Raw genomic sequence first — 25,060 nt, forward strand, 5'->3', positions numbered from 1 at the left:
AATACAATACAATACAATACAATTTTAAAGTTAATTCTCTTCTGTAAATATATATAGTTACTGAAAAGTATCAGTGCAAAGGTTCCTAAGAAAGGAAAGTCACCTTTCTTTTATTTATATTCTAGTCTTACTAACCACTAATCTACTTCCGCTTGGTCACTAGGTGGCACCGCTCCTGCCTCCCCGTGGCGGGGCCGGAAACCTGGGAGGAAAAGCTCTCACTCCCAGGGCTAAAAGGAGCAAACATGAATGACTCAAACATTACCACGAATCCCAAAGATCTGACTCCTTTGAGTCGGAAAAATGAGGACAATGTGACTATTGCAACCAAAAGGCAAAAAAAGGAAATAACATCACTTAATGCACCTACCTTTATTGTCTTTAATTCTACGACAGAACAGCCATTAGGAAAATTGTCGCCATTCGTCATCCAGAAATGTTTAGAAAGTGTGGCTGGAACACCAAAAAATGTTAAGCGACTAAAATCAGGCGACATTCTAGTCGAGACAGCAAATGCCAAACACGCAGAAAGACTGCTTCAAATGAAAACATTTGGTGGGATCCCAGTAAAGGTCTCTCCCCATAATACGCTAAATACATCGAAAGGAGTAATTTCTGAATGGGACCTTATCAGCGTCTCCGAAGAAGAAATTAAAGATGAACTTGAAAATCAAGGCGTTATAGCTGTGAGAAGGATTAAAATTACAAGAGATGGGACACTTATCCCAACCAGAACTATCATACTGACGTTCAACACTCCTAAACCACCTACATCTGTGAAGGCCGGATATCTAAATTGTAACATCAGACCATACATTCCAAATCCTCTCCACTGCTTTAAATGCCAAAAGTATGGTCATTCACAAATGGCATGCCGTGGTGTAGCTATCTGTTCCAACTGCGGGTCCCAGGAGCACAGCAATCAGAACTGTTCATCCGAGAAACCGAAATGTCCAAACTGCAAGGGAGACCATTCTGCCTATTCCAAGAATTGTGAATATTGGAAAAGAGAAAAGCAGATTCAGCGGTATAAAGTGGAACATTCTGTCACATACCAAGAAGCTAAGAGAACTATACACCCGACTATCTTAAACAGACCTTCCTACGCGCAGGTCATAACGAATCATCGTACAATAGAAACTCAAACAGATTTTACAATCCCTCCAAAGAAATCTATCTCAGACTGGGCACGAGCACTACTCACAATTTCCCAGCCAAAATATCAAGAGAAACTCACCAACACACCACTTTCCGTGCCTCCCGATAAAAAACACTCAGAATCGAAAGCCCCTCAAGGAAAACGTAATGTCATAAGTCAGAAGGCAACCGAACAAATGGAGACAGAAGCAACCAACCAAGCAGATGAATCAGTATTAGAGATTTTCGCGGAAGACGATATGGACACCGGAAAACCATATTTCCCGAAAAAGGAAAAACCAACGTGTGAAAGACTTAAAACAGCATCTAGGAAACAGACCGAAAACCTCTCCAAAACCAAATAATGAAAACCATAATCCAGTGGAATTGTAGAGGACTCCGCACTAACATAGGTGATATATATGATCTGATTACACAGTATGCACCATTATGTCTTTGCTTACAAGAAACCTACCTCAGACCTCAAGACTCTACCTTAATAAAGAACTATACAGCATATCGAAAGGACAGAGTAACAGGTGGCACAACCCATGGTGGTGTGGCAATACTAATAAATTCTCTCATTCCGTCCCAGATTGTCCCGCTAAACACAACCCTTGAAGCGATTGCGGTACGCATAGCCACTAGATCCCTCATAACAGTAATAACAATTTATGTTCCACCAAACCAAAATTTATTACAACAGGACTTAGAAGACATTGTAAGGCAGGTACCAACCCCCTTCTGTATACTAGGCGACCTCAATGGGCATAGCCCTGTGTGGGGTAACACAACCACAGATCGGAGAGGAAAACAAATTGAAAAATGGATAGACGAGAATGATTTAACTTTGTTGAACGACGGCACACATACTTATACACATCTTCCATCAGGAAATACTACAGCTATAGACCTGTCTATATGTTCTCCAATACTATTTCCAATACTTGATTGGTCAGTGCACAGTGATCCTCTCAGCAGTGATCACTATCCAATAATCATCACCATGGCATTAGGAACCACATGCAAGTCACGCAAAACTCCCAGATGGAAAATAAATGAAGCAGATTGGGAAACTTATAAATCATTAGCAAAACTAAATGTTGATACTATCAAGCAAAAACCGTTAGATGCAGCAGTACAATATATAACAAATAAAATAATTCAAGCTGCTGAACACTCTATCCCAAAAACATCGTCTCACTTTCCAACACATCCAAAATCATGGTGGAATGCAGAATGTGCGCAGACTAAGAAAGAGCGAAACAAAACCTGGAATACTTTTCGCAGATATCCAACTTTAGAGAACCTCATATTGTTCAAGAAGGCACGGGCAAGAGCCAGATATATTAGGCGGGCCAGTAGGAAAGAATCCTGGATAAAATTTGCATCTACATTAACAAGTTCTACACCATCTAAAACTGTCTGGAATAAAATTAACAAAATGAGTGGCAGATACCCGATTACTCCAACTCCGATCCTAAACTGGAATGGACAAGTCACTGCAGAGCCATCAGAAATAGCCAATGCACTGGGCGAAACCTTCGCCAGAATATCAGCGACCACTTCATATACTCACAGTTTTCAAATATACAAGGCAAGAATGGAAAGACATAAACTGAATTTTTCCACAAGAAATAATGAAGAGTACAACCTACCCTTAACATTCTACGAATTGAAACACGCTCTATCCCAGACAAAGCAAAGTGCTGTAGGTCCAGACCAAATCCACTATATGATGTTAAAACAACTTGATGATCAATCCCAATTGGCATTACTAGAACTATATAACAGAATCCTTCTAGAAAACCAATTTCCAGACAGTTGGCGTCATGCAATAATTCTTGCTTTCCCAAAATCGGGGAAAGACCTCTCTGACCCACGCAACTACCGTCCAATTGCTCTAACCAGTTGCCTGGGAAAAGTTATGGAGAAAATTATCAATGCTCGTCTAACATGGTTTTTGAACAGAAATAACCTTCTCAATCCAGCACAGCATGGTTTCAGAAAAAATCGTTCAACACTCGATTTACTGGTCAAATTAGAAAACAGTGTGCGGAATGCCTTTATCCGAAAAGAGCACCACGTAATGATATGTTTTGACATAGAAAAAGCTTACGATACTGCGTGGCGTTATGGAATTATTCAAAACCTATACCACCTTGGATTACGTGGACATCTTCCAAAATATATTCAAAATTTCTTACTCCACAGGTCATTTCAAGTTAGATTGCAGAATACTCTTTCAAAAGTTTTCACCCAAGAAGAGGGTGTACCTCAGGGGTCTGTGCTTAGCACAACCCTCTTTGCTATCAAAATAAACTCCATAACTGAGCATATACCAAAACCTGTTGATACCGCTTTATACGTTGATGATTTCAGTATGTCCTATCACTCTCAGAATATGCGAACAATAGAACGGCAGTTACAGGGAGCAATAAATAAAATAAGTCAATGGGCACAAACAAATGGCTTCCGGTTTTCCACACAGAAAACTGCATGTATACACTTCTGTAGGAAACGAAACCTACACCCTGATCCTGAACTTAAACTAGATGGATATGTGATCCCAGTTGTACCAAACATAAGATTCTTAGGACTTCTCTTAGATAAAAAACTGACATTCCTTGAACATATTAAGCAACTAAGACATTCTTGCATCAAGAAGCTAAATCTACTCAAAGTTCTCTCCGCAACAACTTGGGGTGCAGATCGACATACACTACTCAAACTTTATCGAGCAATAGTGCGTTCCAAGCTGGACTATGGAGCACCAGTTTACGACTCCGCAAGACCAAGTGCACTGAAATTGTTAGATCCCATACACCACAGTGCACTCCGTATAGCACTTGGAGCTTTTCGCACTTCACCTGTACAAAGCCTATATGCAGAAGCCCATGAACCTTCACTACAACTTAGACGACAGAACTTATTATTACACTATGCTGTAAAGATAAAATCCATCACCGACCATCCAAATAGAGAGGTTCTGTTTTCATCGTACTTTGAAAACGTATACCAAGCCCATCCACGAATAAACCACCCTTCCAACATCCGTCTCAAAGATTTACTGTTATGCCGAGAGCTTAATTATGATAACATAGCTACCACGACTACACACATCATTCCACCATGGATTATAATTCAACCTGCGTGTGACCTGCATTTCCAGTCTTGGGGGAAAACAAATCTCCCGAGAACAAACTACCAGCAACTACATGCAGCATACAAAGAAAAATATGAACATTACACTTTCATATACACAGATGGCTCAAAAACAGAAACTTGTGTAGGAGCTGCGATTCATTCTGAAGACTGTACTCTCATCCAACAACTTCCAAAAGAATGCAGCATCTTTACAGCAGAATTACAAGACATTTTGATGGCCGTAAACAAAATTAAACATGAACAGATAGCAGACAGCATAATTTTCACTGACTCGCTTAGCTCTGTCATTGCTTTACAGAATGCCAATACTAAAGCACACCCAGTTTTACAACAGGTACAATATTCAGTATCTAAGCTATTGCAAAATAATCACAAGATCAGTTTCTGTTGGATTCCAGGCCACACAGGAATAACTGGGAATGAAAGAGCAGATAAAGCAGCAAGAGAAGCTGCTACCTCTTACTATGCCTTCCGCTCAATACCATATACCGATTATAAGTCGTTAATCCACCAAAGCAGTTTAAAACAATGGCAACAACATTGGAAAGATCAAAGTAACAACAAACTTCGTGTAATTAAACAAACACTCCGACCATGGACTACCAGTTGCCGATCCAACAGACACGAAGAAGTGATCCTTGCTCGATTGCGAATTGGGCATACCCATATGACCCATTCTTACATACTCAGAGGTGAAGACCCTCCTCAGTGCCAAAACTGTCAAGTTCCACTCACTGTACATCACTTCATGGTGAACTGTCCAAGATTTACTTCAGAACGTATAAAAGCCTTTCAAATAACCACGAACGCACAAAACAACCTAACGCTCAAAACAATTTTAGATAACCGGCCAAATATTACCGACGTTTTCTTTTTCCTTAAGTTAATCGGATACTACCAAAACATATAAAAATAAATAGTGTAACATTTACAAAAAAGTTACGTAATTATAAAATAAAATCTTGGCTTCCCATCTGAACAACATAATAAAAAATGTCGAAATATGAAACTCTAACCTAGATTAGGCGCATTATAGCCTAAGCTGCTCTTGCGCCAATAGCTCTTAAACAACAACAACAACAACAATAAAATTTTATCAAGAGATTTGTTTACAATAAATAAACTTGTTAAGAAAAGTAAATTTCTTGACAACAAGTTGTAATTCTTCATTTACAACAGTTTTTGCCTACAATTTGTTATCTTACAGAAAAGACAATGATGTCACTACACATAGTACATTCCACACTGCAAACAGAGATAGTAATTTTCTGCATATCTATTCTAATTACTGTATCATTGTGTATCAAAAATTTTCTTATTAGGAATTTTAATTTGGAGATAGGATAACTTCTCCTGAGCCTGAAATTAGCACTAGCCAACATGCTGTTTATTATATTCATTGTGTGCCTATTTCCAAATCTATTTAGTACCCTAGGGTGTGGCAAAACATTGCTTTTGGGTTCCTTAAATTAAGTGAGACATTCCTTTGTAGATTCGATTCTTCAAAAATAGTGTTAAGATTTTTCAAGAATAGATTTAACTTCAGTTTTTGAACTGGATAAAGTATTTTATATTTCAGTAAGAATTGCCTTCTCTTATTCAGGTCATTCCAAGAGTTTGTCCCCATTAAAAGTTTCAAAATATTTTTAATGATAATAATAATAATAATAATTAGTAGTAGAAGAAAGGTAAAAGGCCAAAAAGGAACAAAAATGTAATTAGCACATTTATACAGTATGGACAAGGTAGTCCCAACACAGTGTCATTTATTAAGGTAAAAATAAGGATCAAGTTAGAATAAAATATGGTTAATATAAATATGTAGAGTTTTGTATAGGATTTAAAAGTTGTAATTTTGTGGAATTGGTGGAGAATTTTGTTTAGATTTTTTACATCCTTTAATGCTGCTTTGTGCTTTTAGGTGCATCTGTCATACCTGACTTATTAATCTTACCAGTCTCCATAAAATTACAACTTTCAAATCCTACACAAAATTCTACATATTTATATTAACTATATTTTATTCTAACTTGATCCTTACTTTTACCTTAATAAATGACACTGTTGGGACTATCTTGTCCATACTGTATAAGAATGTGCTAATTACATTTTTGTTGCTTTTTGGCCCTTCACCTTTCTTCTACTACTAGGGATAAGTATAGAAATGCAGTTCCTGATCAGGTCAGGTGTAGTCCCCTGATGAAATACCTGGGCATGTATCAATATTTGCTTCAGATGACATCAGCGATTCTGCACATTTGCCTTACCTATATTCGACCATTATCTAAATATGTTTCCACCGATATCTGATAACAGCTGTACCACATTTTATTTTATTTTATTTATTTATTTTATTTTTTTGTTTTATTTGTATTTTACTGTACTAATTTTACTTTACAGTTCACCTACCTTCTATTGGCTTTGTAATTCAGCCCATAATTTTCTTAATTCATCATAACTTTTAGGATATTAACATTCTTTCACCTTTCACATATCTACTACACTACCTTTTCTACTATCCTCACCCTTCTAGTTACTGGCACTTTGTGTAATTTTCACATCCATTTATGCATACTTTATTCAGTATATTAATACAAACTTATATATACTATCACAAATTTAAACAAGTACACCAACTGTTTAACTATAATAGTTTAATACCGAAAATATAAAATGTACCAGACGATACAGTACTGTAAAATAATATTTACAAAAACTGACTTACAAAATAAAATGTATGATGAAATTTTAAAATACAATAAAATATAATAAAGGTTAAAAGCGATAAAACAATGATTGTAGCTTTCGGGGGCATGCTCCTGAAAGCTACAATCATTGTTTTATCGCTTTTAACCTTTATTATATTTTATTGTATTTTAAAATTTCATCATACATTTTATTTTGTAAGTCAGTTTTTGTAAATATTATTTTACAGTACTGTATCGTCTGGTACATTTTATATTTTCAGTATTAAACTATTATAGTTAAACAGTTGGTGTACTTGTTTAAATTTGTGATATGAATCATTTTTCCCAACCTTAGAGGCCTTTTTGAACTTATATATACTCTTGCATCCTTTAATGCTGCTTTGTGCTTTTAGGTGCATCTGTCATACCTGACTTAATAATCTTTCATTAACTGAAAACTTTTTTCATCCACTGTAAAATTAAAAAAATTACATTTAATATACATATACAAATTAAATAGATATAGCATAAAACGGTACCTGTCACGCAGATTAAAATTCAAAAACAAAATTGGCAGTGAATATCTGCAACATACAAAGGACCCTATCAGCCTCTCTATAAAGCAAAGCTAATACAAAATCTAAAATACCGAAAACTCCAAATTTTACCAGTTATTATTTGCACAATGAGGCAAAATGTGTTTCTGCACTGCATGCATATTGCTTGCAGTTAATTCTTCCCAAGCTTGGGAAACATTTTCAGTTGCATCTTTGATGCTATATATTTTACAGAAGTCAATTAAAGAAATTGCATTGTTGCCTGTTATTTGAGCAGTTCTCTGTGCAAAAACTCTTCTTAGATAGTAGGCTTTAAATGTTGCGATTATTCCTTTGTCCATGGGCTGCAATAAAGATATATTTGCTGGTAAAAAATGACTTTTGCATTCTCACATACTGTACCAAGTGTAGTTGGATGACCATTAAAGGCATTATCTAAAATCAATAATGCCTTAAAAGCAATGTTGTTTTCGAAATATTTTCAACAGCTGGGAAAAAATATGTTGAAACCACTCTTCAAAAAGAGCTTTGGTCACCCATGCTTTCTTATTTTTTTGCCAAAAAACTGGAAGCAATCACTCATTATAGCCTCTGAGAGTGCAAGGATTTGAGGAACGTTAAACGAGCATTGGTTTCAATTTGAAATCTCCTTCTGCTTTGCAGCGCCTCCGTAGCCAGGTGGGAAGGAGCAGCGTGCGTAGCACACGCTTCTTGATTAGACTGGGGTTCGAGCCCGTCACCACCAAATATGGAGGATGCGGAAAGGTCAGAGAATGACCACCGCATATCCCGGAGCAATATGGCCTTAGTTGCTAATGCTCCTAAAAACCAAATAACAATAACATCCTTCTGCATTGCTGCCTCAAATGAAATAGTTTAATGATCCTTAGCCACTCTATATCCAGGTTGACTTTTTTTCTGTTTTGGAAATGTAAGATCTGGAATGCATTCTTTTCCAAAATAATCCAGTTTCATCAGTATTAAAAATTTGTTGGTCTGTGTATCCACCTTCTCCACTATTTTCTTCAAAATATCTGGATATTTAGCTGCAGCTTCTTTATCTGCACTGGCAGACTCACCAGTAATTTTAATATTATGCAATTGAATTCGGTTTCTAAAACGGTCAAACCAACCATTGCTTCCAATGAAAGTTTCTTCAGTTTCCACATGAACTCTGTTTTCTTTCACTGCCGTAAAGAGACTCAAAGCTTTTGTTTGAATTGCTGCTTTGCTAAGAGGAATATGTTTTTGGTTTCAGTCGTCTACCCACACAGATAAGAGACTCCATTTCTATCATTGTAATGCTTCTATTTCTAGTAGTAGTTGTTTGCAAGCCTCAAAAAGCTGATGCAACATTACTTTTTTCTTTTATTTCTTCTGCATGTTTTATAATGTTATGTAGATTGCACATGCATTTCAACACATTGGCCTATTTCAGAATTGCTATCGCTACATGCATGTTGTTTTATTATACAGTCGATTCCGGTTATTTGGGACACATCGGTACTAGTGCATTTTGGCCGAATTAAGCGGCTGCCCCAATTATCCAAAGTTTCACGTAAATAGTTAAAAATACAATGCCCCCCACCTTTACAATTGGTTCACTGTACAATCAAATCACGTTACGATGGAGTCACCATTGTAAAGTACCGTTCGCTATATGATGTGTAATAAGCGCCGGTCATTGTGATCACATTTGTGAATTGAATTTTAATTCAATTAAACAGCGATTCTAATTATAATTAGCGAAAATAGGAGGAATATTATCCACAGGCTATAAAAGTAAAGATATATTAAGTACACAACTTCTTGCACAACTTCTATTAGAATAAGTAGCGACCTGGAGCGTGGGGTGTTGGGGGTTTCAGGGACGGATGGCAGTCATCCTGTAGGTGGGTATATGGGATGTGTTAGGGTAACTAGGAATAGGAGTAGGAGCATGTATGCTTGCATGTATACCAATGCTAGAAGTATAGTAAATAAATTTGATGAATTTGAAGTGTTGGTCGAGACATCAAAGGCAGATATTGTTGGGATAGCAGAGACATGGTGTCACACAGATATAAGGAATGCTGAACTGGAATTGGGGGAGTACAATGTGTACAGAAAGGATAGACAGGATAGAAAGGAAGAAGGTGTTATGCTGTTAATTAAGAAAAACATAAAATCAAAAGAAGTACATCCAGTTGATATAGATGAACAGTGCACTGTTGAGTCAGTTTAGTGTGACATAAGCACTGGGAGATCAAAATTGAGAGTAGAAGTGTGTTATAGGCCTAATGACTCTGATGAGTACAATGAACAATTGTACAGAGAAATAGAGTGGGCTAGTAAATCGGAATGTCTTATAATGGGGGATTTTAACTTCCCAGATATTGACTGGAACTTGTGGGTTGGTCACTCACATACTAGTCAGACTTTTGTGGATTTATTAGATGATTGTTTTCTGCAGCAGCATGTTCAAGAGGCAACCAGAGAAAGTAATACTCTTGATCTGGTTATCAGCAGTGATCATTCGTGTATTAAGAATTTGCATATAAAGGAACCACTAGGGGGTAGTGATCACAGTGTACTGATGTGGGATTTACTTAAAGATTTAATTACCATCGGGGGTAAAAGAAAGGGTTTTTGCTTCCGTAGAAGTGAGTACAGTGGTCTCCGACAGTTTTTAAATTCTGTACAGTGAGATCAACTGACGATGTTACCAACAATAAATTCTAAGTGGGAAGCATTCGAGGAATTAATTGTGGATGCTACTAAAAGTTTCATACCTATTAAGAAATACTGTTCAAGGTTTAGGCCTAAATGGTTATCTAATGAACTAATGAGACTCGTAACAGAGAAGAAAAATGCATGGGATGCATATAAATTATCAAGTGACTCAGAAGCCTATGGCAGATATAATCTAGTCTGTAATCAGGTCACAAAGGAGGTTAGGCAGGCGAAGGCAGATTACGAGAAATCCTTGGCAAAAGATGCAGAGAAAAACAGAAAGGATTTCTTTAATTATATGAACTCTAAAAGGAAGGGGATGAATCTGATTGGTCCACTTGATATCGATGGTTCAACTGTTGATGATCCTGCTCAGATAGCAAACAAACTGAATTGAGTATTTTGCATCTACATTCACACATAAGGAATTATTAAGGTTTGAAAATGGCAGAAGGTTATCAAATTGTAGCAGGATACTTAATGATTTTGTAATAACTGAAAGCAAAGTGGAGGAAAAATTGTTGAAGTTAAACATAAGAAAAGCACCTGGGGTGGATGGGATCTATCCAGTTATATTAAAGGAGGCGGCAAAGCAACTAAGCAAACCCTTAGCCATAATTATGAGAGCATCCTTGGACGCAGGGGAGGTTTCCACGGACTGGGGATGTGCAAATGTATTCCCAATTCACAAAGGGGGATCGAAGGGTGACACGAGTAATTACAGACCAGTTAGTTTAACTTCTGTTCCGGGTAAAGTAATGGAGTCACTGGTTAAAGATGCATTGCAGGATGATCTAGACAAGACTGCAGCAATAATTCAGACACAGCATGGGTTTGTTAAGGGAAAGTCTTGTCTGACAAATTTGATAGGATATTATGATGTGGTTACAAAGGAACTGGATGCAAAAAATAATTTTGATATCATATATTTGGATTTCAGGAAAGCTTTTGACACTGTTGCGCATGAAAGACTATTGTACAAATTGGAGCAGAATGGTATTAAGGGTAAGTTGATACAATGGATAAAAGGATGGTTGATTGGGAGAAGACAGAGTGTGGAAATTAATGGGTGCTGCTCTTTGTGGACTAATGTTATTAGTGGAGTCCCATAGGGTTCGGTGTTGGGTCCTCTGTTGTTTTGTATATTTATCAATGATATTGATGAAGGTATATCAGGCTTAATGTCGAAGTTTGCAGATGATACAAAGGTTGGCAGGGTTGTTAATGACAGTAATGGCAGTGTGCTACTGCAACAGGATCTAGATAATTTGGGCAGATGGGCTAAGAAGTGGCAACTGAAGTTTAACCTTGACAAATGCAAAGTACTGCATATGGGTAGAAGTAACCCCAGAGAAACGTACCAACTGTGTAGTACTACACTTAAGGTGGTAGAAAATGAAAAAGACCTGGGAGTAATTGTGCAGTCAGATATGAAGTTTTCTGAGCAATGCAGACAGGCTGCCAGGGCAGGTCATGGGGTTTTGTCAATGATGTATAGGAATTTTGCTAGCAGGGAGAAGGAGGTGATTGTCCCTCTGTATAAGGCAATGGTCAGGCCACGCCTTGAGTACTGCGTACAGTTCTGGAGGCCTCATTTTAGGAAGCATGTAGATTTACTTGAGCGTGTACAGAGAAGGGCAAGAGAGGCTTAAGTTCTGTAAATTGCAGTGGCTGGAGACTAGGCACCTGCGCGGTGATCTGATTGAGGTGTATAAGGCCTCGAATGGGTTGAGCACGCTGAATTCTGATGGGATCCTTCCACTTGTTCAGATTACGAACCTAAGGGGGCATAAATTCAAATTAAGAAAAGATAGATGTAGAATAGATGTGTGGAAATTTGCCTTTAGCCAGCGGGTGGTTAATTGCTGGAACAAACTTCCATCTGTCGTTGTGGAAGTTGATAGGTTGAATAAATTTAAGGAGGAACTGGACAGGCATTTGGAGGGAATGGTGTGATTTTTTTTTTTTTTTTTTTTGGCTGATGCTGCATGAGCTCATACACTTGCTTTCTTGCATCACATGCCACTACTACTACTACTACTACTACTACTACAAATTTACCTTTTATTACCTTACCAATTAAAAAATTAAATGATACGTGAAATTCTGAAGACTATACGTGATAATTGGAAGAATTAATACGTACTGTAATATGTACATACTAACTAAACTAGTTGACATTTCTGTTCACTGTCATTTGTGGGTGGGGGTTAAAATTTAAAACAGTAAAAAGATAAGCAATCAATAACAAAAAACACGGCACACACAGATTGCAAGTAACACGATATGTGCAAGTGAGAACGGAGTAACAAATTACGAAGCTTTAAAAATAGGAATGAAGAGAAGATTCTGAAAATTTAATTTTTTTATATGATTGAAGATTCCATAGAAGTGTAAACGCATTTTACCATAATAACCCACAGAATTCCAGCTTTCGGTATTACCGCAAATTCAATAAGATCGAGTTTACTATGAGTTTATGATAGATTTCACTAATACAAAAGCCCAATAAACTGCTAATTGTTTTTATTGTTTTATGGTTGTGATTTCCAGAAATCCGACCGAACTACGTGGTACGGTCGGTGACAATCGTAGGGTAATCTTCAGTGCTGCGGTCTCCTGCCCCGATTAAACGGCATTTTGTCCCAATTAAGCGAAGTAAACCCTGGCTATTTTCTCGATTGGGCTCTGTTTTTTAAGATTTGCCCCAAATAAATGGCTGCCGCGATTAACTGGTGACCCAAATAACCGGAATCTACTGTATCAAATTTTTGTTCTAATGTAATAGGCCTCCTCTTTTTGCACTTGGATTATTTGAAATCTTTTGCACTATAAGTATTCTTCTGTTTGTCCATATTTGCTTGGGGCAATTTATCAAAATTTAAAATATAATACAGTACTGTAGACATATATAGGATAACAAGCTGTAGCACATCTTCACACAACAATAGGCAGACTGACGAATGAGTGTTTGGTGGTGCAACGTGGTGTGAATCATTGATAATAACCCACTTGTAATTTTGTAATTTTTGGCGCAATTTGGAATAAAAACTTGTACTAGCCGAATTTTGACTTGTATTAAATAAGGTCTGGTATCATTTTATAATTCATACTAAAATCAAATTTCATACTATTGAAATTCATGCTAATCGAGGCTTTGCTGTGCAAAACAGATTGCACTCCTGAATATGGCTACTCTATACCATCTGTTTGGGATCAGTAAAGATAAGTAGAAACTATCAATACCTCCATAGAAGCACTGTTGCAGAGGCATTGATAGTTTCAGTGCATCCATAGAAAAAGGACATTCCTGTTTCAAGTTCTTCCATAAATCATTTTATATTCAAATCTGATTTGATCAGTTCCAAACATATTTTCAACTTGGTTTTCTGAAAGCAGTTGTTGTGGATGGCATGTTACTTCTGAGCCACTGACAAATTCTTCAGGATTTTTTCAAATTCCTTCTTTACTAGCTTTATCACCTTTGCAAACAAAGTTGATTACACTAGTTTATAAATTTAAGTTTGTTCACTGGGGTTTGAATTTCAATAGGTCCTACTGCCGAAATATATTGCTGTGATTTCAAATATGACTTAGATTTTTTTCTATCACATCCAGATACATCACAATTTAAGAAATAAAGTATTGTTTTTTACCAAAGTATATAACTTTATTGTATTTAGTAATGACAAATTGATAGGATTACATTTTCATATATCAAAAATTACTTAAATACTAACAAGTATTAATCAAAATTCTGAAACTTTCATTAATCAGAACTTCGTCTCTTTGTTTAAAAAGAATGTTTAATCATTTTTATTTTATATACAGTGCAAGGTTTCTCTCTTTTTAAACACCAGCAGTAGTCGACCATCATACTTGTATTCCACCTTCCCTGGTACCTCTGCTCCATTTCCTTTATGTCCTGAAGGAATCTTTCCCCTTGTTCTTCACTGATCTGTGCAAGATTTTCGGGGGAAAAATCAAGATGGGCATGCAAAAAGTGAATTTTGATGCTCATATTGCAACCTAAATTGCGAAGCTTTTCGAGCATATTTTGAACAATTTTCTCATAATCCTGTGATTTATGATTTCCTAGAAAGTTTTCCATTACACTTTTAAAAGCAATCCAGGCTTCCCTTTCAACGTCAGTCATAGTAGTTTCAAACTGACCGTCTAAAACCAATTTTCTAATTTGGGGACCAATGAAGATACTCTCATCAAGTTTTGCATCAGATAAACCGGGAAATTTACTGCAAAGGTACTTAAAGCAGTTGCCATCCTTATTCAATGCTTTAACAAATTGCTTCATTATGCCTAACTTGATATGCAGTGGAGGTAAAAGTATTTTATCTGGCTTCACCAAACTTTCGTGGGTGCCTCCGTAGCCAGGTGGGCAGGAGCAGCAGTGCGTAGCACACGCTTCTTGATTAGACTGGGGTTCGAGCCAGTGACCACCAAATACGGAGGAAGCAGAAAGGTCAGGGAATGACCATCGCATATCCCCGGAGCAATATGGCTTTAGTTGCCAGTGCTCCTTAAAAAAAAAACCAAATAACAAATAAACTTTTGTGCACAATATTTTTTGACCACGGTGTAAGAGTGTGCTTCCGAGGCCGTTGCTTCTTTGTCCAATGCAGTGCTTTAGCTCTGCTATCCCATTCACAAATAAAGCATGGCATTTTAGTGTACTCACCCTATTGCCCCAACAACGTACATAACACTTTTAAGTCTCCACATAGTTGCCATTCATGATCTAGATATTTAATTTTCTCCAGAAGCAACTTTAGATTGTCATAAGTTTCTTTTAAGTAGACTGAATGAGCAACTGGCACAGATGTGTACTTATCTCATTATACAAGGCGATTCCTTTTAAACTAGTCTTAGAAGAGTCTATAAATAGTCTCCATTCACTAAGAACATATGATGAAGCTCCTAAGGCACTTATTAAACCAGCGATATCACTTCAATATAAGAGCGGACCTTCTTGTGAAAAATACTGTATAAACTCCCTTTCACAACTTCTGTACCAGGAAAATGATGTCCCTGGAGCAAGTAAGTTCTTCGCTTGAAGTCTGGATCCCAGAATTTCAGCAGCATACTTTGGAAGACCTAAGTTCCTTACTAAATCGTTCAGTTTGACTTGCGTGAATTGCTGTGGTGTTAAAATATTTTCTGGTTGATAACATTCCTCTTCACTAACCTCTTTAGCTTCTGCTTCGGCGGAAGAAGATGTTGACTCCAAAGTTTCCGGTGGAGGTTTTACAGGCAGATCAGGTCCGTGTGGAACCGGTCTTATGGCTGACGGTAGATCTGGATATTTGATGTCCTCTTTATTTTTTGAATTGTAACCTTTAATGTCACATACACAAAAGTAACATTCGGCATGGCTTACCGGCTCGCGCCACACCATAGGAATAGCAAATGGCAAGCACACCTTTTTTCCTTGACTCCATTTTCTAAGATGTTCAACACATGTATGGCATACTTTATACGGTGCCCACGATTTATCCTGATCACCTAGTTTTATGTCAAAGTATGCATAATACGATTTTTTTACAAAATCGGTAATATTTTGTTCCTCTGCTTTACAGGAACAAAACAACCACATCTGTAAAAAATATGTCGGGACTGTTTATATACTTTCTGGTTGCCATACTAAAAGAAAACCAACACACAATGAGAGCTCATGACGATTTTTACAGGAGTACTGTGACCGCATAAGGGATGTGCCACTTATATAGGCTCTGTGGTTGAATGGACAAGTTTAACCCGTGCTCAGACAAGTTTAACCCGTAACTACACACAGGAGTCTCCCATAGTCCACTCGGAAAATAAAATTCTGGGAAATCACAGATGGGCTAGAAGAGCCGGGTGGGGGGCGCCGTCTGCCTTCCTGGGTAAGTTCGGCTACCTTGCACTGTGTGTAGTTACAGGTTAAACATGCACAATCTGTTGTATTTGAGGCAAATATTTGATACTGATTACGAATATAGGGGTATAAAACTTGTAAACCATTGCAGAAACTATAGTTATGTACACATTTGTGTATAATACCTAGGTAATATTTTGTTAATGAATTGTGAAAAATCTTTACATGATAGAAACAAACGGACTTCGGTAATCAGTAAACATACATAAATAACTGCCACATACTTTTACTCCAAACCCCAGATACACTGTAAACCAGTGTTATCTTTGTTGAAGCAATTTTGTGATATCTTTTGAGTCTAACCATGAAACTTATACTACATTTTAAATTTGAAATTGAATCAAGTTCGCTACTATTGTCACCCAAATTTTCAAGTACCAGTTACGAACCCTCAAGTTACTTTCATGAGATATTAAAAGCTGAATACAAAAAATTTATAATTTTTGTAATTTTTTCCCATGTGTTAAGCCTTTCTCTTATCTTTTGACCATTTCATTAGTTAACATATATGCTTGAATAGTTTTTTTCAGAATTTGTATGCTACTTGTTGATACAAATGCTTGTTTTTTTTTTTTCTCTCCTCTGCAATAATTGTATATTTTGCCAGTCTTTACTTATGTGAATTTATGAAAAATAGGTTCTTGGCATAATTTCATATTTTTTTACTGGAGATGGTACATAATCACTGAAAGAACTTTCAGTTGTTCTCTCTCTCTCTCTCTCTCTCTCTCTCTCTAGACTTTTTGTGTTGAATTCTCCTAATTTGTGATCATTTCATTTTCATGAAAATCACTAACTAATGTTAGTTCTTGAAATTTGATTAAATTATTGTATTTTTGTTTTATTATATTAAATAATGTGTTTATAATGTGCTTTCCAATAAATATGTTAAGGTTGTTCAATATAAGAATGTAGCGTATCATTTGGCTTGTATACAAATCTCCATCTTAATTTTATGCATACACTAAATATCACAATAATTGTAAACATAGTTATCAATCAATCGAAGCTTGATTTTGAACTGTACTAATGGTAAAAAACTTGCTTCCTGATCAAATGGTAGTTGAGCATTCTGTTCTCTTGCCAAAGCTGTTAGCTGCAACTCCTGCCCTTCTATACTAAGTTTTCTTTGCCTCATTGGAGAATTATTTGAAGGAATTACAGCATTTAAGGAATTGGTGGTGACTGTTCGAGAAGTTGAGGCTGTTTGTGCATGACAAGGTTTCTTAAACTGGAAGGTGGAATGTAGTATGGTATCATCAGCTAAACTATGGATAGGATTTCCAGTCAATGGAAGGAGGTTATTAATATAAAAGAGGAAAAGTGGCAGGAAAAATGGAACCTTGAAGAATACTAGCATTAGTGGAGAAATTAGAACAGTCTTGCCTGCAATCACCCACAGTGACTGTTCAGAAAAAGAAAACTGGATACCGAATTGCAAAACACAGTAGATAGGCCATACGAATTTGGCCTATCTACTGCATCATTATGCAACACAAATTTTTTGAATGAAGTGTCATGTGGATCGTTTATAAATCGTTGATATGTGTTATTAGGGTGAAAATTTTCTCTCTATCGAGTTGATCTTAAAACCTGGTTTGCTGGACAAATTTAATCACACAAGAGCCAATAGGCAAAGTATTTCAGTAAGTGTATTAAAATTTATGAATATTCTGTATGTTACATATAAAAAATTTAACAGTGCATTTTGCATGTCTTTGGAATTGGGAATTGCTCCTCAAATTTGGGTACCATGTGACATTTTTTGGCTATATCTACATTTATTTGCTTTGTTTATACAAGCCTTGTTTGTTTTTGCATCAGCTATTTTCTTGTTAAAAAGTTTTGTTCAGTTCAATAAGTTTATTGCATTGTGGATCATTCTGTAGATTGTTTCTGTTTCATACACTGGAAAAGCTGTGTTTTGACATCTTAGTGATGGGCAATGGGCCAACCTAGATATCTGCAAAGTTTTATATTTTTTGGCATTAACATTATTGTGATGAAATTAATATCTTCATTTTGACCAACTTTTATAAAGAATATGGTCATGTGACCTTCAATTGTGCAATGATTCTGATTTTGCATAGCCAAATGAAGGCCATGTTTTATGCTCCATATTGATATGGATTTTATACCAGACTTGTACAGCACGAGGATTTTATACCAGAGTTGTACAGACAACTTGAATGATTTTTGCAGTATACTCTGTTTTGTTATATTATATGTAATTATATTGTTGTCTTTTTATAGGGTTACTACAGGAGGGCAGCTGCACATATGTCATTAGGCAAGTTCAAATTGGCTCTTAAAGACTTTGAAACAGTAAGCTTCAAAAATGATATTTTTAATAACTTTTCACTAAAAAATTATTAATGACTGCCTCTGAACAGTTTTCTTTTTCAATTTATTTGTTAAAGAACCTCAGTGGTGAGAATTAAACTGAAGAGCATTTTTTAAATAGTTATTTGTATAGGATAGTTTTTAATTCATTATTCCATTTCAGATTCTCATCTGAAATGGAATAATGAGAGAAATGAGATAAAACAAAAATAAAAAAAAAACACCCATCAAATACCATTTTTTTTAAATTATTTATTTAAAGTCACTATACACATAGGAGATAGTCCTCAAAGTGAATTATGTTCTCTGTGAAATTATGTACTGAAGTCAAATAATGAAATTCCACAGTACAGCTTGCATAATATATAAGAAAGTTCAAAATGTCTCTTGCTATTTTCCTCTTTAAAATCATCTCTGTGAGGATTAGTTTTGAGCACTCTTGTCTTTGAGAGACATGCATAGAAAATAGTCATATGAGTTAATTGAGTGACAGAGGTAGGTAAGGGAACCATGAACATCAACAAAATTGTTTGACAGTACAAGTGTAAAGTGTAAAGTGTGTTTAGGGTCAAACGGCACCAGGGGTTTTCCCCATCTCTGCGTTGCTTTCATTGTGGGTGAACCAGTTCGCTGGGAAATGCCAGAGATTTAAAAGTGTATGGATATTGTATATGTGTAGTGTCATGTACCGTTGTTCATCTGGTCGTTTAGCCGCTGGACCCCTACTGAGGCCCAACGTTGCCCCACTTTCGCCCCGTGGAGGCAGACCAGGAAACACCAGTAGACTAAGATTTACTCTGGCAGGTCCTGCCGCTTAATTTCCTGAGATTTCGGCGGCTAGGACCTAAAAAAGAAAAAAAAAAAATAAATCCATTAGGTTAGTGACGATGCACACACATATATATACACATGTACAATTACATACACGTGTATACATACACATACACATATACGTTGGCGTGGGGGTATGATCGCTAAGGTTGTTATGCCGAATTTAGGCTCAAAGGATTTTTGGCACGTTAATTTTTGTTGTGTGGGGCTTTCGTTAGCGTAAAGACAGAAGTGGGGAGGAGACAGAAGACTGGGGGGTGAGAGACAGAAATATGGGACCAATAGAGTAGGTAGCCCCAATTTTCAGTGAGGCATGCCCATGCCCCACCAGAGTAGAAGATGTAGGGTGGCGAGAAGGGGAGGGAGCAAAGGTCGTCCCCTCCCCCCTCCCCAAGGATGTGGGAATAAAAGGTGAAGGGAGCTAGAGTGCCCTCTTCAGGTCGCCATCAGTCTGTTGGCAGTTATGCTGCTTTTTGTCTCTTCTCTGTTTTCAATGTCACTCATGGGGTAATCCCCGTCCTAACTTCTCTTCCAGTTGTCAGCGTTCCATTTGGTCGAGTCTAATGTCCCGAGAATTTCGATTTTCTGTTTCATCTGGTAGCGTTTCTTGTCAGTCTCTGTGTTGATTGCTGTAGATTGCAATTAGCATTTTCCTCCTGGGGAATAGATCCTGCGCGAAGAGGGAGAGCGCCCTGTATTCTTCCTCTGAGTCCAGGAAGTGGGACTCCAATCCCTTCGGAAGGTATCTGATTCTTGTTATGAGAATCCCTCTGAGGTTCTCATATTGTGGACATTCATAAGCTATGTGGCTCCAGCTTTCGCTCTCTCCACATGTACAGCTGGGATCGTCGGTGAGACCCAGCCCGAAAAGCTTTTCATTGTAAGGGCCATGTCCTGTTAACAGTGTTGTCATGTGGTACCCTGGGAAGTACCACACCGGTTGTTTTGGATATATCTTGCGGATGTCCGGTAGGAATTTTTTTGTCACTTCTCCCTTGGTGGTCTCAGTCCACCTTCTCTGCCAAAGGTTTAGGAACTATAACCTAGTCTGTAACCTGACTTTTTCATTCTTTAGGCTGTTCGCCGGATCAGTCGTGTAGCCCTGATGGGTGGCAGCCACTCCCCTGGACAGCAGGAACAGCAACCCTGCCTGGATAACCTCTAGATCCATGGGGAGCACTCCAGCAAGCACCTGCAGTGCTGGGGTGCTTACTGTGCTGCAAGCTCGCGTTGTTGTGAGTAATATGGTCCTTTGGATCGTTTCAAGTGTTCTTCTGTTCACAACCAGTGCCGCTTTGGGAAACCACACCGCTGCTGCATAGGTGATTGCTGGTAGGAAAGTTGTTTTGTAGTATATTGACAGGGTTCTCTTTTTGAGACCCCAGTCTTTCTTTGTGATCCTGGCTACCATCACAGAGTAGCCCCTGATTTTTCTCTGGATGTATTTCAGGTGCTGCTGGAAAGACAAGTTATTATCCAGGATTACAGTAAACCTCCGCTATTCGCGGTATCTGTATTCGCGATCGCTGATTTAATATAAAATGAAACCTAAAAAAATGTGAATTTTAAAGCGCCATGAATATTTTCCACCATAAAAAAACATGGGCGTGGCTAAAATTATCTTTCCCGGTCAAAACAGCGTTCAATGGGTGTGTGGGGGGAGGAGAGGGGTGACAAAATCGCGAGAGCGTGGATGTTTCTCGCTAATCCTTGTTCAGTATGTGTTATGCGCTTGTCATGGAAGGTTTGGTTGTTCGCTTTTAATTTATATGCTTATAAATTGAATAAATTTATCAATTTATAAATTGATACTTATATTTTGTAAGCGTATCAATTTATAAATTGATACGCTTACAAAAGTGATAAATCTACCGTTTTACATTGTAAAACAGACTTTTTCAAGTGTGTTAACGGAAGAAAGTGCCTTTATTGTGGACAAGTTCGATTTTACCCGTACAAAAATATGGCTACGAATAATAATAGAAATGTGAAAATATGAAAGAAGGTGATGACATTAGCGAATAAAATTGAGTTATTAGACAAAATTTCTAATGGTGAAAGTGTCTCTTCAGTGGCAAAACATTATGAAATCAATGAGTCAACGATACGATCAATCAAAAAATCGGAAGAAAAAATCCGCCGTAGTGTCCGTGAAAATGCGCTAATTGCTTCAAAAATTTGCTCTGTAACTCGTGATGTTAAATTAGAAAAAATGGAAAAACCTTTAAATCTGTGGATAGAAGACCGTACTCAAAATAAAATTCCGTTAAGTTCACTCATCATTCGTGAAAAGGCAAAACTCCTTTATCAATACTTTAGCGAAACTGGTGATAGCACTGGCGGGATAAGTTTTTTTGCTAGCAAAGGCGCTGGTTTGAAATTTCTAATAAATATTACATTTAATATTAAATTGTTTCTTATTTTCATTTCGATGCCATATGCTTGCATTTCACTATGTACTGTCCATGTACTTAGTCATATTATGAAGGTACATATGATACATACGTAGACAAAATTTTAGACTAGTTTTTCTTATATATTTCATACTTTGGAACGGAACCCCTTTATTACTCTGGGAGCCATAACTCAGTATTCGCGTTTTCGGTATTCGCGACATTTCTCAGGAACGTAACCTCCGCGAATAGCGGGGGTTTACTGTATATTGTTTACAATGTCTTCTTCAAAAAATCCAACACAATACCTGCTGTATTGTGTTGTATGAGGTCTCTTGCCATTTTGTTGGAATCAGATTTCATTGGTATTAACTAATTAATCCATAAGAAAAGTCATTCTGCATTAAAATCATCAAATCAAGTAAAACTTCAGAGATGCCAATCAATCCTGGAAAGAGCACACCACATTGTAACTTGTTGAGAGGCTGTTATTCTTCAAAGATTACCCCCACAAGGGGACATAAATTCAAATAAATTCAAGAGGAAAGACAGTTGTAGAATAGATAGGCAGAAATTTGCCTTTAGCCAGCGGGTGTTGATAGTTGGAACAAACTTCCATCTGTTTTACTGGAGGTCAACAACTTAAATAAGTTCAAGGCAGAACTAGACAAACATTTGGAGTGAATGGATGGGTAAAATGGGAAGGGGTTTTTTTTTTTTTTTTTTTGGCTGATGCTACATAAGCTTGCTTTCTTGCATCATATGCCTCTATTAATGCTAATGTTAGTTGTCAGTAGCATTAAGGTATATCAGGCTTAGTGTTAATTTTGCAGATGATACAAAGGTTGGCAGAGTTGTTAATGACAGTAATGGCAGTGTGCTACTGCAACAGTATCTAGAAAATTTGGGAAGATGGGCTGAGAAGTGGCAAGTGAAATTTAACATTGACAAATGCAAAGTACTGCATATGGGTAGAAGTAACTCCCAGAAGAACGTACCAACTGTGTGGTACTACACTTAGGGTGGTAGAAAATGAAAAAGACCTGGGAGTAATTGTGTAGTCAGATATGAAGTTTTCTGAGCAATGCAGACAGGCTGCCAGAGCAGGTCATGGGGTTTTATCACGATATACAGGAATTTTGCTAGCAGGGAAAAGGAGGTGATTGTCCCTCTGTATAAGGCAATGGTTAGGCCATGTCTTGAGTACTGCGTACAGGTCTGGAGGCCTCATTTTAGGAAGGATGTAGATTTGCTTCAGCGTGTACAGAGAAGGGCAACAAGATTGGTGAGGGGAATGAAGGGATCCTCTTACCAAGAGAGGCTTAAGTTCTGCAAATTGCAGTGGCTGGAGACTAGGCACCTGCGAGGTGATCTGATTGAGATGTATAAGGCCTTGTATGGGTTGAGCTCGCTGAATTCTGATGGGATTCTTCCACTTGTTCAGATTACGAACCTAAGGGGGCATAAATTCAAATTGAGGAAAGACAGCTGTAGAATAGATGTGCGGAAATTTGCCTTTAGCCAGCTGGTAGTTAATTGCTGAACAAATATCCATCTGTCGTTGTGGAAGTTGATAGATTAAATAAATTTAAGGAGGAACTGGACAAACATTTAGTTTGTTTAGATGCTACGTAAGCTCATACGCTTGCTTTCTTGCATCACATGCCACGATTACTATTGCTATTACTAAGATTTTCTGAATCCCAGTAATGGATATTTTTCTTGGTCACATAACTGTTTGAGTGAAAATGTGCTTCATCAGAAAACCACATGACATTTAAAATGAGTGGCTCATTTTCAAGAATATTAGAAATTTTTTTTGTAAATATAACGTTTATGTTTCTGAATTTCATTTAAAAGTTGAGATAACTGTATCTCACGAAGGTATGAGATTCTGATAAGTCAGAATAAATTTTACCACAAATTGTAAATTTTTCTCACTGCTGTAGCTTATTCATACTTTGTAAGAGATGTAAATCTTTTCTCAGGCTTATTCAGTAATGTTTGTCTGGCTTCATCCAGTGTTAGACATGTGATTGCCTGCCCAGCAGGCCCTTTCCTCTTCTTGAAAGGCCACCTTCTTTCATATTTCTATAAACTTCTTAGCCAAATATCAAACAGTATTTATAATTTGATTCATTATGCATAACTCTGAACACTCTAGGTTTATCACACAGAATGTCTTTTTTTGACTTAATATGACTCCTTCTTCAGTTCACTATCGTAACGTAGTTTCCCCCACCATCTTTTTGAAATTACATAGTTTTTTGTATATTTTTTTGGTAATAAACATTTGGTAATCTAACTCCAAATGGAATTCATAGATAACAAGTCACCAATTCAGTTTTCAGAAGCAGTATATTAAATGCTACTTAAATATAAATTGCATTAAATATATTGTTTTAAATATTATTTGCTTTAATAATGATATTTGGAAAACTTATTTGTTAGCACTATATGATGAATAAGTTTTTTTTTTTGAACCAGATTGAAATGAATATGATTTACACATGCAAGTACGCACGCACGCACGCACGCACATACATAGTTTTCTGTACTCCTCAGTATCATTGAGGATAAAGAAATATATATATTTTGCAATATCAGTTCTGTCAGCTTTGTTGTTAAGACATTACTAGAAGGTATTACGAAAGGAGTTGATGTACAGTGGCCCTTGGTTGAGGAACTGAAAGTGCACAATGAGCTAGAAATATAACAGATGTGTTATATTCCTCATAGCAATGCATAAGAGAATATTCAGGCAAGTGAGAAAAACAAAACCTGAGTTTAAATCTTCTCTTTCTGGGGAAGCTTTGGAAATCTCTTGACATTTTAATTATTTATTTAAAGTCGCTATACACATAGGAGATACAGTCCTCAAAGTGAACTGTGTTCTCTGTGAAATTATGTACTGAATTCACTGTACACAGCAGGGCCATTATTATAAAGGAAAATTTGATTCAACATTTCTGAAGAGAACAAATTCTGCAACAGTTATCTGTCTTGAAGACTATCTGTCTGCAACAGTATCGAGGCAGTAATAACAATTGATGTTTAACTGACAATTCAGACAGAAATCCACAGACAAGAAAATCCTAGTTAAGCTAATATTTGAAAGCATACTTTACTGTTAAACAAGCCCATGGCTGTATTTTAATGTCAGTAAAATTTAATTTCTAGTGCAGTGTGGAATTTAAGAAAATGTTTACATGTGTAATTAGTGTAATTATATTAGCATTAGCATCCATTCATTCCAAATGCTTATCTAGTTCTGCTTTAAACTTATTTCAGTTGTTGACC

At 36.9% G+C, this 25,060-nt stretch overlaps 1 protein-coding gene across 1 annotated transcript in view; it reads left to right on the forward strand.

Annotated features, from left to right (window-relative positions):
* The window catches only part of PpD3 (protein phosphatase D3), a 246,514-nt gene that overhangs the window by 35,350 nt on the left and 186,104 nt on the right, over positions 1 to 25,060 (forward strand). Inside the window, exon 3 of the mRNA XM_090368865.1 lies at positions 18,447 to 18,518. Within this exon, the coding sequence (XP_090224991.1) occupies positions 18,447 to 18,518 (72 nt within the window). The remainder of the gene's footprint in view (positions 1 to 18,446; positions 18,519 to 25,060) is intronic.

This window comes from Mastigoproctus giganteus, chromosome 2, assembly GCF_048544385.1.
Source record: "Mastigoproctus giganteus isolate SK-2022 chromosome 2, ASM4854438v1, whole genome shotgun sequence".
In the NCBI taxonomy this organism is placed as follows: domain Eukaryota; kingdom Metazoa; phylum Arthropoda; class Arachnida; order Uropygi; family Thelyphonidae; genus Mastigoproctus; species Mastigoproctus giganteus.